At 37.1% G+C, this 14,639-nt stretch overlaps 1 protein-coding gene across 4 annotated transcripts in view; it reads left to right on the top strand.

Annotated features, from left to right (window-relative positions):
• The first annotated feature begins 4,832 nt into the window (after positions 1-4,832).
• The window catches only part of ACAP2 (ArfGAP with coiled-coil, ankyrin repeat and PH domains 2), a 48,560-nt gene continuing 38,753 nt past the window's right edge, over positions 4,833-14,639 (top strand). For all 4 annotated transcript variants that reach the window (XM_026854615.1, XM_026854614.1, XM_026854613.1 and 1 more), the window contains exons 1-5: positions 4,833-4,891; positions 7,522-7,641; positions 8,946-8,999; positions 12,559-12,617; positions 13,108-13,291. In XM_026854615.1, the coding sequence (XP_026710416.1) occupies positions 7,543-7,641; positions 8,946-8,999; positions 12,559-12,617; positions 13,108-13,291 (396 nt within the window). In that variant the 5' untranslated portion in view covers positions 4,833-4,891; positions 7,522-7,542. The remainder of the gene's footprint in view (positions 4,892-7,521; positions 7,642-8,945; positions 9,000-12,558; positions 12,618-13,107; positions 13,292-14,639) is intronic.

Raw genomic sequence — 14,639 nt, 5'->3', positions numbered from 1 at the left:
CTTGCTTTGAAATCTCTCCATACCATAATAAGGAACTTAGTGACTCATACACTCCTACTTCCCTCCATCACTGAGGATGCTGAATGCAATCACTGGCAGGAGTGGTCCATAAGCAACTCCACTGCTCATTTTGTTTGTCTGATAATTGGGATCAGAAGGCTTAAAAGCCACGATCTTACTGGTCTTTTAATCTGAATCAGGGCAGCACAAGTTGAAACAATACATTTCACGTAAAGCATAAGTGCTTGGTGATTTTGATATAGTCTTTTACACACATCCAAAACTGTGATAGTACTGTGGGATGCACAGATAGCTCTCAGCTAATCTCTACTAGTACCTGTATTGGGGTTGTATTTAACATGAGAGTTGAAATAATCAATTGCTTTTACTTTAGCCAATTATGAACCAGCTTTATCCAGCCCTTCCAATTAGTGAGCTGTACATATCTTTGTAAATGCTTTTCAATTTTCCTAATGTCCTTAGATTTTAAAATGAAATGCAATTGAAGAGGACAAAGGGAAGTTAAAGACAGTAGCATTTGCTTGTTGGTTCATGTTCAATGTTCTCTGTCCCTCTGCTGGCAGTGGAGCGTGGTAATGCTTCTTTATTTGCTCTTCTGTTACACAGCTGGTCTCATGAAATTATACTACAGTAAGTGAAAGAAAATGTGAATGTAGTCATACTTAGAGTATGTGTACTCAAATACTTTTGATATAGCTATTGATAACTTGTGCCTAGTCTTGCATTGCATGTTAACTTTATACTGTTGAACTGTAGTAGATGTTAGTTGAAAGGACATGTCATCTGCAGTGAAGTCAAAGCTGTGTATTAAGGGGCTATTCTGCATAGACTGCATGTAAGTAGGAGAGCTGTGTCTTTCCAAGATTTGAAGACAAGACATTAACAGTAGTAATAGTGTTGAAACTGTGATGGTGAGAATCTGTTATTCCCATTTTATGAGTCCAAATACATGAATGTTTTCAGAAGTCCCAGTCTGAATAGCAGCTGATTTTGTGTACTTGTTTCTATTCTGAAAGTATATTCAAGAGGTGAATCTAAGATTTAGGTTTTAAACTTTACTCAATTGGAAGTAAAAATCCCCCCAAACCCCAACAGAAAAACCAAACTAAGGGCAAATACTTTATTAATGGGCTTTTATTTTATTTAATATAGTTGGATGTGTTAAGTCTAGAATTACTAATAATTAATTGTTAATTATCCATAGCATTTTTGACTTCTCCTAATTTGTTATTTGCTAGCATCTAATTTATAATGACTGCTGATTCCAGCCTCCTCACTTTCAGGAACACAGTTTAAAAATGCAGGATAGAACATGATGAATGAGTGAAAGACTAAAGGCAGGATGTGGCTTCAATGACAGTTAGATACCATTTGAAGAACAGCTGCCTTTAAAAGCACAGACCATTGCTACCTTTTACACTGTAAGGGTAAACACACCAAGCAGACACTTGTCTGTGGCCACAGGGTGCTTGGCAGTGTGTAATGGTTTAGTCCAGAGTAAGTTATTTCATTAGCATGTGTCTGCAGCTCATGGCCCGAGTGACCAATTCTCTTTCTAGAGGAGAGTTAAGCTGTTGTCTATCTTTTGGTCCTTGGGACTCTTAAACTTAACCTGGAAGTAAGCCTTTCATGGGTCACTTAAGGAAAGTGCTGTGATGGGCACCAGAGAGTTCAGCTTTCCTTTGTTGTATGTTGAGCTACGTAACTGGTGACATTATCCTAATTTGAAAGCATATAACATATGCTATGTTGAATCTTGAGTTTTCTTCCATCATCTTCTTTATTCCTTCTGCACTGCAGCTGCAACTGTGCAGGAAGACCTATCTAGTAAACTGAACAGTGTTTTAGGAGGGGAGGTGGATGAGAGGAGGAACAGCAGAGGAGGGAAACACATTCCTGAGAGTCCTTGTTACAGAGCATGAAGAGTACAGGAGACTGCTCATTTATAAAAGTTGTCCTCCACCCTTAAGCAGCTGTTCTGGTTTTGTGTGTTGCTATGCAGTGTTTGAACATCTCGGGAAGCCAGAGATGTTTGACTGATTCATATACTGAGGCAGATTTGATCCTTGTTCCTAATGCCAGAGCTTTCTGGCTAAGATTACCCTGATGCAAACCCTGCTCCCAACACCCACTTCACTAAGGAGCAACATTTTTGGTACATGTCAGGTCTGGCACTTGGTCCTCAGCTGTTTCATGACCATTTCCTGTGTTTGTAGCCGGACATTGTCTTGACTGTGGAGATGAAATTTACTTGGAATTATGATAGTTTTCTGTGAACTTGAAGTAATTCCTGACACAGATGTTTTAGAGAGAGAAATGCACCTTTGTATTCTGTGGCTTCAAAAAGTATTGAATTAAAAAAAAAACAAACCAGGAATAGCACTAGCATAGCACAGCTCAGATCAGCTGTTCTTAATGTGTGCCCTAACCCACTATGAAGACATTTTTTGTGACTAAATGATGTTATTAGATGTATGTATCTGTATTCTGATAGTCTGAGGGCATCCTCTCATTTGTTCTTATGTTGTAATCCAGTTTTAGTCTAATACTGTGAATATGTTTGCATGAGAATAATTTTTATACTAGTTTTTATGTGATGGAAACAGTGACAGTAGCCAGTTCTGTGAAAAGAAACAAGGAGTCAAAATGGGTTTTGACTGGAACCTGACAGCTGTTTGATCCATATCCATCTGTAGGACAGATATGCCTTCCCTCCATCATGTGGCCATGATGAAATAGCCCAGAGAACGGGCCTGGTGCTTCAGGGGCCTGTGGTCATTCAAAGATGATCGACAGTGAATCAGGTGGTGGAGAGGCTGTATGTCTCCTTTATTCCATGAGATCTTTCTGCTTTTCTTTATACTTTTCTTTATACTTGACCCACCCCTCATCTTTTCAGTCTTTTGATGTTCTGTTGTCACTTCTCTTTCAATTGAGTTTATTCCGTCTTAAAATTTTTCCCCTTGGAATACAGCTTTAATTACTGAGCAGATGTGTTGTCTTTATTCTGCCTGCTCCAACTGCCTTTGTCTCTCTTAATCTTGAATCTTAAACTTTTTGGCTCATTAAGTCCTGTGGAGCTAGAACTCTTTGTTAGTTAATGGCACTAAAAAACCAACATATTCTTATCAGATCTCGCTGCAGCTCTGTAAACAAGCTACTTAACCATGCTTTTATGTTAATGCCAAAGAAACAAATAAAAATTGCTTGCGCTGTGATTATAAACAAACAAATACAGAATTGCAATCTAAATATTGGGATACTTTTCCTTCCTTTTTTTTTTTTCTCTGTAATGCACTCTGAAACAAGATTTAACTCTGGAAACTTAAATGACATTTAATCATTATGGAAGAAAATAAAGTAAAAACAAAATTGATGTTGCCAGAAATGCTTCGTGATCTGAAGGTATAGAAGAGGCAGAAGCCAAATTGTAACTGTGCAAGAATGTGCTTAGATATAAAACCTAGGGTATAACTGTGGGAATGCCTTTAGATACAAAAACTGGAATGTAACTATGTGTTAGTGAAATCTGCAAAAAGCTGGGAATGTCATGCTCAATGTTTGAGAACTGCAGGCAATTGGCAGTGTTTTTCAGAACTGTTCTTGTAAAAACTGCTTTTCCTGAGTTTGGGGGCTGATCCAGTCTTTTTATTTTTTTGTTCTTGGCTTGAACTCATGTGAACTAGAACAGAATTAGTAAGAGACAGTAAAGCTGTGGTTCTGTGTACTCTCTCCTCAGTGATAAAGCTGGCTTAAGAAATTCCTGCTCCAAATTGTACTTCCCTGCCTGTCTCACTTTTTCCAGGAAGTGTTTTTCGTAGGAGTGAAATCTGAAATGTATCTCATCCAATTTTCCAAGACGGACTGCTGCTGGTGAGCAGTGTGGCTCTGTAAACAGTTATGCTGCAATGACTGAAAGAATGAGCCACCCTGAGATGGGAACAAGGGATGGGAATAAAGCTCTTCCTACTAACCTCTGTGTAATGTGAAGTCCCATCCCCACTGAATAGATTTCTGCCGTGTAGCATTTGTTGCCAGAAATTAGTACATTGAAGCTCTCAAGGCAATAGCCTGATGCAACGGCAGTGGTTGTGAACTCTGACCTAAGTGCTGTTCTTTCTCAGTCTTCTCTTGGTTTTTTGGGTAGTGATAAGCAGGGAAGGGAGGTGTCAAAGGAAACATCAGCTCTTAAGCAAAAAGTTATGCTTTTAGAAATGCTTCATGAAAGCGACTTTTACTGGCAAGTAAAATTTGACTGGCTTGAGAGTTGCAACCAGTCTAGATGAGAGGCAAATGATATAAACAACTGTGCCATCTGATCTTACTGCTAAGTCAGTTAACTCATGGCAAATGCTCTATTTTTCATAATCTCATTGCAAAGTCATTCATTAAATAGCTGTAGGTTTGCAGGTCTGAGCCAAGAGAGTCACCAAAAGAATTTCATGAGAAATTTCACTCAGACGTTTAGTTTCTTTCCTTTGTTAATACTTTCAAACATATAGACTAGTGGCTATACAAGAATAGAGGAAACCTATTTCAATGTGACAAACATTAGGAATAATAAAATTTCATCTCAGATCCTTATTACTAAGCTATATGTTTTATCAGTGATGTAGTTTTTCTTTTTACTTGACAAATTTTCTGCAATTCTGATGATTCTCTAAAATCTAATCTACGCTGTTTTATAGTTGAAATTTAAGTGAAACAGTGATGGAAATAAATGGGTTAAATGAACATGTCTGTGCCCCTTCCTCCCAGTCCCAGAGTGTTTTTGTGTAAAGTTTTACAGGAAAACATTTTTTAACCATGCAGGGCAGCTTTAGAAGAAGTAGAAGGAGATGTGACAGAACTGGAACTGAAACTTGACAAGGTAAGCTTTTTAATTCAACAACGTCTATACTGAAAAATATGAAAAGATGTGTTTAGGTTTTGTTTTAAAGTTCACAGCTGGGAAGTGGCAGTGGCTGACCAAGCATTCTGCTCTTGCAGAGGGAATGGGTCTGGCTGGAGCGTGCAGCTGGGCCTCAGAGGCCCGAGCTTGAGTAACAGCAGCAGCCAGTGCGAGCTCACGTTCTCCCCAGCTGAGGGTTTGGATTGTGCAATTCCCTCCTGACTCTGTGGCCTCCTCACACTCATGTGATGGCTCCGCACTGGGGGCTGCATGCTAAGTAATTCAGCTTTCGTGTGAGTTAAAAGCCAAGGCTTGGCCATCCCTGCACTGAGAGCTTATGTTTTATGACAGCTGCGTTCTGTGAGGACATCTGGATGCTCTTTGTGTTAGAGATTTAAAGACAGTGCTCTCCGTCTTTGGTAGTCTGCAGTATGGTCACAGCAGGATAGGTGTATATACAATCCTTTTTTTTCATCTGGAGGACATTCTACTGTAAAATTCATCCTGCTTTCTGTCACGCTTTGTGCATGTATATAAAACGTTTTATGTAACATCTTTTCAGTGCCTCACAATCCATTTATTGGTCTCTTAAACAGTATTTGGAGGCTTTTATGCTTTGTTTTCACGTATTTTGAGGGTGACTTATTTTTGTTTTACATCAGTAGAAAGTCTCACTTCCTTAGCATATTATGCTAAATGTTTAAAATTATTTTTTTGCCTGTGTTTTTAATGTGGTATGCAGATGTCATTTATTCCCCTCCTTAGCTACTTTTTGAATATGAAATTTTGTTCCTGGAGCTGTGAGTTGGCTGATGCAAGATAGAGACAGATAAAGTCGGTGTCAAGTGTAGTGTTAAGTCTGAAGACTTTTTGCTACTACTTGTAATAATATTTCTAGTTTTGTAGTTAATGATGTATAACCATTTGCTCTTTTAAAATAAATTTAACATACTTAATTTTGATTTGGTGTCAGTTTTGGTTAAACTGATGGGTATAATACACATTTTTACTTAAGGGATGATGAATCTGTTGGTTGATTAAACCATGTAAGTATTTAAAGGATCTGAAAAATCTGTCTTGGAAGTTTGTGTTTCCCACCAGTCTAAAAAGGTAATTTTTGGGGAACAGAATTCTTAAATTCCTTAAGGGGCATTATTCAGGGCCTTGTGCCCATCCTCTTGCAGGAGGCCAGTGCCAAATATACTATTCTATCATGTAAAAGCTATAATTGTAGTATTACTCTTTGCCCTGAGACAGTATCCTAGTACTATTTAAAACAAAAACACCCAAACCCATTTGGTCCCCTGACAAGAAAGCAAGTAATAAGGTAAATATTTAAGTAGTTTAATTGTAATGTAAAGTGTAAGTGGTCTAGTATAATGCTTAAGATGAAAGTCAAGCTTCTTGTGTGAGCTGAAGTAACTATGGCCTGAGGGTAGTGATTTGTTTAGACTTGGTTGGTAACTTTTTCTGCTCAGTTATTCATATTAAACATATTGTTCCACAGTTGTGACTTGAGGCTAAACTATCTGCATTTTTTTCCCCTCTGGAAGAAAGGATGCTGGGTTCAGGGTAGTGAATGAAGCAAAAGTGAATGGAAAACAGCATGATGTTGATAGTGATTTTTTTCTGTCCATTATTCAAACAAGTTGGCCGTTCATTTGTATGTGGGAGAAGATGCTTAAATTTCTTCTTTTCCTAGGAGGATCTGAGTCTACATAAAAATTGCTGGATGAATCAGGCAGGAAGGTCACTTGGGTGGGTTCCTTGCCCCAACATAGGACCAAGTACTTCAGTGTTGTTCTTCATGAGAATCTAACATCCTTGAAAAATCCTTCAGCGATGAAGGTTTAATCTTCTGATTTTATTTTCAGTTTGGTTTGGAGTGGGGGAGCTCAGTTATAATACACCTTCTTTCACAACAGCATCTTAGTGATCACACTAATCATTCTTTATTTCATTAATATCTCAGTGCATAAATAGTTCAAAAAGGGGGACGATACTGATGGCCTTCATATCAGACTCTGCAGTACCATGATAGCTGAGGTGCTGACCTAAGCACTGTGTGGCAGGAACGGAAACCCATCAGAGGAAGCGTAGTCTGTTGTATGAGTGAAAACATGATTGATTCCACCTTCTGAGATGTAACCATCTCTCTTCAGTTGTGCTTTGTGCAGATGGCCTTTTGCTTTCCTGTGACTGTATTCTGAGTGTTTTAAGATGAAACAGCTGATGTGGGTTTCTTTGGGTTTTTTTTGGCTTAGAAACCCCATTTAATTTGCTTGGGTTCTAACCAGTTATAGTTTAGTTGCTGCACTTTTGGCCCTCGTACAGCCCCCTCGAAATACGTGCAAAATCTCAGATAACAATAAAGCAAATTAAAAAAAAATTAAAGTAACATTCTCAGTGGCGTATCAGTTGACCTAGAGTAGTATTTTTATAGCTATCACTGTACAATAGAAAGCTTTTCATAGAATGCAGGGCTCTGAAAGTTGAATTCTAAATTTACAAATTTTGTTTCCTAGACTTATCTTAGTGTGTTTCATGTTTATACGGTGGTGTAAAAAACAAAACAAAAACTTCCACTTGTCATTTTCTTCCTCTTTTAGCTGGTGAAGCTTTGTATTGCAATGATTGATACTGGGAAAGCATTCTGTACAGCCAACAAACAGTTCATGAATGGAATTCGAGACCTTGCACTGTATTCCTGTAAAGATGCATTGGTTGAGGTAAGCTCTTAGGAGGTGAAAATGATGGAAGAGCATAGCTTAAAAAGGGTAAAATATAACAGTTGGCAGGAGAAGTAATTGAAGTTTATCTTATTTGCATTTTTGCTTCTTTTTCTTTTAAGATGTCTTAAGAGTGAGCTGCTTTTTACTGTGATGCATTGCAAATGTTTGTGCTGTTTAGTTTCAGGTTTAACCTGCAATGGCAAGGGTTTTTCAGATTCCAGAAAAAATGTAATTAGGTTAGGAATAGTCATCTTGGAAGGAGTGAAGAAAGTCAGGTTGAGGCTGTGAACAGCTGCCCTGGTGACTTCACTAAGTAAAGGGGTTCTAGTAATGAGATCTTAAGTGTCAGTTCTCTGCAACTAAATTCCTTGAGTTGATCTCTTGGGTCCTGCAACTGGCTTTTTCTAATACATAGAAATTTAAATTTTTAAATGTACAGAGCCCATTTTGGTGGTGTAACCTCAGACTGATGTCTTGTTAGACTAATTTGGAACACCTAATATTTCCTGTCTATGTTACTTTGAAATGAGGTATGAAATTAGCTAATATGCAGGTATGATTATGTGCACATCTCTGTAGATCAGCTGTATTTAATATGTATTATGTAATAGAACATCAGTTACATGTATGCATCTTCACATGCATTATCTATTTCAGTTTATGTGTGAACTTCAGTATAGTCTGTGCGACTGAAACTGTTGTCTGGACATTTACTTGCTAGAAATGCAGTGTGATGGCAAACTAGTAAAACTTACATTATTTGATTCCAAGTAGGTTTTTGTTACACTTGTGTAAGCAATAGGCAGTTAGCCAAATATATTAGGGATAGTTGTTTTCTAACTGTGTTTGAGACATTGATTCTACAGATTGATTTGCTAAGCGTATCAGCTGTGAGGCAGTAGTTCCTACAGTAAATCTGTGTGTACTGATTACAAGAAGTTAACCAGGTTTTTGGAGTTAAGAGTATTAAACATGAATAAATAGTGTAATATTAAATACTGTAAATTCATGTGTTAAGTGAACTTCCCAGAATTAAGTCAACTTAATTTGAATTTTTCCTGCTTTGCTTCAGTTTGGTCCTTTATATATAGGCAGTAACATTTTTATTGCTTGCAATTTTAATAGGTTTACTTGGTATTACCCCATGTCCTCCTCCTAGTGTAATGGTTTTAGATTAATAATCATGTTAAGGAAAATGAATTCTTAAGTTCTTCACTGAAAGCGTAAATCTCTGAAATGTGATTTTCATGCTGTGTATTTGGTAGGCCTTAACTTAAACCACTTTGTTTTTCTCTTTACAGACCAGCTTGACAAAGTTCTCTGACACCTTACAAGAAATGATCAATTATCACAACGTAAGTATTTCTAGCTGAAATGTGACACTGATAGCATATATATCTGATAACAGAATAATGCTAAAGCTTTTCTTGTTGATAACATTTACAAAGTTATGGTTTAAGTGCTATTAAATACTTCTGATTTTATACTTGTAAATATTTATATCTTGTTTATGAAATATTTATAATTATCCCCTTTTCTGCAGATTTTTATCTCACTTTTTTTGTTTGGAATGTGTAAGCTTTGCCAAAACCCAGTGCTGTAAAACAGAGCCAGAACTGGATTGTTTCATCATTTTTAATTCAACTGATGGGTAGCAGTGACAAATTGTGAACATCTTTCTTTGCTGGACTGAAACAATGATTACCTTTTCCATAACTTATACATTTTTTCCTATCCTTTATAATGCACAAAATGAAGCACCTCTGGTTTGTGTATAGTTTCATTTTTGGAAGTATGACAGATCTAGACAAATGTAGAGGATTTAAGACTAATGGTGATTTTTAGCATTTCAGGCTTTATCAGAAAGCTCAGTTTTTCCTGGATTGAAAACTGATTTTTTTTCTCCTCTAAAGAATTTAGTCTTGTATCCTGAAAGCCAAAGGGATATGTTCATTCTTCAGTTTTTTCCATCTTCTCTTGTCCTCTACTGCTTTTCTTTCATTTTTCAGAAAATTGCTGGAAAGCAACTGAGGTGTCTCTAAAGTGCTGCGAGTATGCAGGGCGCTTAATTTTTTTTTTTTTATACGACATTTTAAAATGTGATGAGATACAGAGAATGCAGTTCAAACAGCTTTAGCTGAGATTAAGTTTGTTATCATTAACTTAGCTTCGTAAAACTATTTTATTAGGCCTTTTCTTTGAAAATACATGCTTTTAGAAGGGAAACAAAGGGAAGCAGGTTAATAGTGTTCAGTTGGATTTCCTTTCCATTATATAAGGTGTACAAATCTACAGCTCATATAATGAAAACTGTAAAGAGGACAGTAAGTTTACAGTGATACTTTGATGGTGTAGAGAGAAGCTAGTGCAATGGTTCAAAGCAGAAGCAGTGGGAGAGTGTTACTTTCATGCCAGTGATTTCTGCAGATTAGATGGAGTAGATGAATCCAGCTGGCTGTCCCTGTTTTACACTCTTGATCACACTTCTTGCTGCTGGTTACCCTCTTCACTGTGTCTTGGCTATGTGGTATATGCTCTTTTTGACACATCAGACCAAGGTCCTATATTCTTGCTGCCATTCTTGTTCTCCATGATTGGGGCTTGCAGTGGTTTGGTAAAGTTTGGCACAGCACAACTCTCCCTTTGGGGCAGTTTGAAGGCAGAAAGCAAAGAGCAGGCCATATTAAAAGAAGTTTTATGTGCAGATCTAAGTAGGACCTCTCTGAGTTCTGTCCTGCTTTTTTTCTATCCACTTCCTTGCTGTGCTCAAGCATAGTGTGTAGAACAGTGGCTTTTACCAAAAGTCACAAACGTAAGAAGTCTGAGGCATGTTACGGGGTTCTTATGTAGAGCTTTGCCAGACATGTTGTTATCCTGCATTGATTTTTGTGAATCTGCTTAGTTCAGAAGGACTTACTATTTCACAGTGTCAGCTCTGTTGACCGAGTTGGCAGGAGAGGCATCATGAGTGAGAAGCAGCTAGAGGGAAAAAGAAAGGGGTAAGAGATGGTCCCTCTGAGATCTGGATGACTGTCAGTTTTCTCATATGAGGCTTTACTACAAATAAGGCTAGGAACCAGGCTAATGCAGCATCTTCACTGATGCAGCACTGGGGGAGTAGCTTTGACAGCTTACAACAAATAGCAGGTTTTGTAGGCTTCGTTTGGAGTGTTAGAAAGGCTCTAAATCTAGTCAGATCATGGTCTGGGCACTTTTTTTTTGTTCTTTTAGGGCAAAAATATGTATGTATTTTTCTGCCTAGCACTTTCTTCCTCTTCATTACTCTAAGTAGAATTGCAAGGCTCATATTTCTGGGAGTCCACTAATCAGTTGAGTTCCCATCTGGTTATACTCTTTCTGTGTTGATCTTGATTGGTGCACTCCTCAGGCACTGGCAAGCTTAAATGTCAGCAGTGGGAGTAGTCCCAGCATGACTTCCAGCTTGTCAAGAAGTTCTTCATCTATTCTAGTTGTCTGTTTTTCTGGTTTCCCGAAGTGGGAATACAAACAGGATCTTCCATGTGTTACTGTTAGTTATAGGATAATTCAGGTTGGAAGGGGCCTCAGTAGATATCTTGTTCAACTGTATGCTGAAATCAGGGTCAACTCTGAGGCTGGAGCAGGTTGCCCAGAGTTTTTATCCCATTTGGTCTTGAAAATCTCCAAAAATGGAGACTGGATGGAGGACATAGTACCACTGTTAATGGGTGACTTAGTTGTGTTTTCCTTCAGTATTTCTAGAAAAAAAACCCAAGCTGTCAGTACTTGGCATTGTGTGGCTTTTCATTCACAAATTTTGTGAACAAGGGAACTGAGAAAACTTAAAGAAGACATTGTTTACCTGAAACCTTGAGTTCTTGATTTGTTCTTTCCACAAATACTTAAAGATCTTCGCCCAAGAGATTCTAGTCAGTTGGGCCAGCTACTACTTCATTATATTCTTTCACCTCTTTATTTTTTGTGCTTGTGCCCTGTATATTTCCATAATGCAGAATGGGCGATGTAGAGGAGTTGGAAATTAAGGCATCACTTGTGATCTGCACAATGTTAAGTGGCAAAAAGATTTTTCCATAGCCATTGACCTGTTCCCTTCTGTCCTAAAACTCAGAGGGCAGATGTGAAGCTGAAGGAATGTACGTTTTCATTCCTCAGAATATCTGGGGACATGAGGGAAAATACAAGTTGTCCAGCATTCAGGTATGCTTTGGCCTTGGAAACTTAACAAATTTCTCAAGCTTTACAATTACAAGTAGATTATATTCTGCCCCCTGCCTCCTCAAAAAATAAATTTGAGAAGCATGGTTAGAACAACTAATCTTAGAAAAAGAAGCAGCCATTCTTTTTAACAGTTTAACAGTGGGGGGCTTTTTACAAACGTGTTATGTAAAGGAGATGGTACTAAATTACTCATGTATGTTACATTTTCAGCATTAATTTCGCTGTGTTTTTTTTTTTCCAGAAATTAAGGACATGTTCTTTCTATAGTTTCATTTGTCTTTTAGTTGTTCATTAATTGTGAAACTCTAAGAATCAAAAAAATTGTTATATTCAAAGTTGTTTTTTTGAGGCTGTTTGTACAGTAATATTCTTGATTGCTTAATAATCACAATAAACATGTTCTGTGAAAGTGGGAATGTCTTACACTGTCAGGATGAGAGAACAAAATGCCAGGAGCTCTTGTCTTTCCTTATAACTAGTCTTCAAGAAATTAGCAGCAGAAGGTGTTGGGTTTCTGTTATTTTCCTTTTTAAAAATATATTTCAAACTACTTTGAAGGGTTTAATATTTGATATTAGAGACACATTGGTTTAATAATAATTCTTGTCTAATTCTGCATAACCATGTGTATGTCTAAAATGAAAAGTTATGAATACCCTTAAGTTATTGACCTACATAATAATGCTTTTCTTTCAGATCCTGTTTGACCAAACCCAAAGATCTATTAAAGCACAGCTGCAGACTTTCGTTAAAGAGTAAGTTAATTTGTACTTGTAATGGGAAAATTATAGGTGAAATAGAATTTAAAAACATTTGATTTAAGTGTGTTGGTGAAACATCTCTGAAAATGGGCAGCCATAACTTGAGAAGTGTGTATTAAAGCTTGTCAGAAATTACTCCAAATCAGTGAGGCTTTAGATCCAGCTGCAGAAATGTTGAAATAGTATGAATTACTGATCTTAATTACATGTTGTCATTGTCTAAGCTTAGGGAAGAAAGTGCTTACCAAAGCTTTTCCCCAGTAAGTACAAGATGCATTTATTTAAATTTCAGTATTGTCATTTCCTCAGAAGAGAGAGACAGAAAATCTTCTATCATACCTTGTACAATTTCCATTCGATCCAAGCATTTTTTGAAGAATATGAAAACCCCACCTATAACAGTTGTGGGTATGGTCAGTCTGGTGTATCTTTGAATGCTTTTTTCATGCTTTGGAGTTTCTTATCCCTCTTTCCTTTTCTTTAGAGATATTAGGAAATTTAAAGATGCAAAGAAACAGTTTGAAAAAGTTAGTGAAGAAAAAGAGAATGCCCTAGTAAAAAATGCCCAAGTTCAAAGAAATAAGCAACATGAAGTAGAGGAAGCAACCAATATTTTGACTGCAACACGGAAGTGTTTTCGACACATAGCTCTGGATTATGTTCTTCAGGTAAGTTGAGCAATAAAAGTTATTTTTCAAAACCATCTGTTATGTAGAGATCTGTCCTTTAGAACTTATTGTAAACTTCTCAGAAGTTGTAGAGTTTCAGTTAAAAAGGAATAACTTTGTCTGCAAGTAATTTATTTTTTAATGAAATCTGAGCAAAATTAAATTATTTGGTCCATTCTTATTGCTTAATGCTTTGGTATTCAGTACCGTTGCTGTAGTGGCAGAGTTTAATTTTCAACTTGAATGTTAATTTTGAAAAAAAGTATTTGCCTGATACTTACATAAATGTATTTTGTGAGTTGGCTATGCGGTACTTCCTTATATATTTGAAATAAAAACTTTAACCTAGCCTAGGAAATACAAATTACCTGAATGATTCTGATATAGGATGTTGGATCCTACTATTTCAGCTGTTTGCTTTGGGTTCTATTTAACAAATCCTACTTGTCTAGAAGCCTCAGAGTTTGGCATTGTGCCACAGGGGAAATCAAGAACATAACTACTCTGTTGCCTTTTAGTGCTGGTTTCCTGTAGAGTGTCGAGAGATGTTATTTGTCCTATACTTTAAATTCTGTGAAATAATAATAATGGTTCTGTCAATACTTACAATTCATCTGTTCTGTAGTTACCCACAACTACAGCAAAATAGGACTATTGCAATTTGGACGGTATGAGGGGTTGAGGGCTCCTAAAATGGGTCTGGGGTTCTCCTATGATCAAACACAAAACAACCCTTTAAAATTATATTGGTTTCCTATTAGGTGTTATCTTGATTTGTGACACTCCAGTCAGTTATTTAAAGCTTAGTTAACTGTTCTTTTAATTGCCTGTATTCTCTGTAAAGTGAAGTGATCTCAATCTGATCACCCCATGCAAGTGCACAGATATGGTGGCCAGTGGTCAACACTCAACTCCTGCCTTTTGAATACTAAGGTCCAAGTTCATGCTGGTGTTTAAAAAGTCATGTTAATTGAGTACTGGTTGATTATTTGTACTAATATCAAATAGTAGTGGGGGGGCAGCTGGCAGTCATGAGTATAGGCCAGTTCTTTGTGTGTGCATTGAACTGTAGATTGTTTGCCTCCTGGAATTCCTATGTTCAAAGTATAAGCAGTTCCTGCAATAAAGCGTTTAAAGTAATGGGGAAAAGTTTGAGTATCTCTTCATTAATGTGGGCAAAAATGAATTAAGTTTTAGGAATTCTTTCAATTGGGTGACTCTTTTCTTCTGGAAAAGTGGCTTCACAACTATGGTCTCTTTGTAGCTGTATTGGCTTTAAACTCTATTTCAAAACCTTTGCTTTCCTTTTTTTTTTGCCTTGCAAGTTGAGGGTTTGTTCTATACAAAC

This window comes from Athene cunicularia, assembly GCF_003259725.1.
Source record: "Athene cunicularia isolate RWA chromosome 9 unlocalized genomic scaffold, athCun1 chr9_part1, whole genome shotgun sequence".
Taxonomy (NCBI): domain Eukaryota; kingdom Metazoa; phylum Chordata; class Aves; order Strigiformes; family Strigidae; genus Athene; species Athene cunicularia.
Note: the sequence above shows the minus strand (reverse complement) of the source record. Positions and strands in the feature narration are given on the sequence as shown.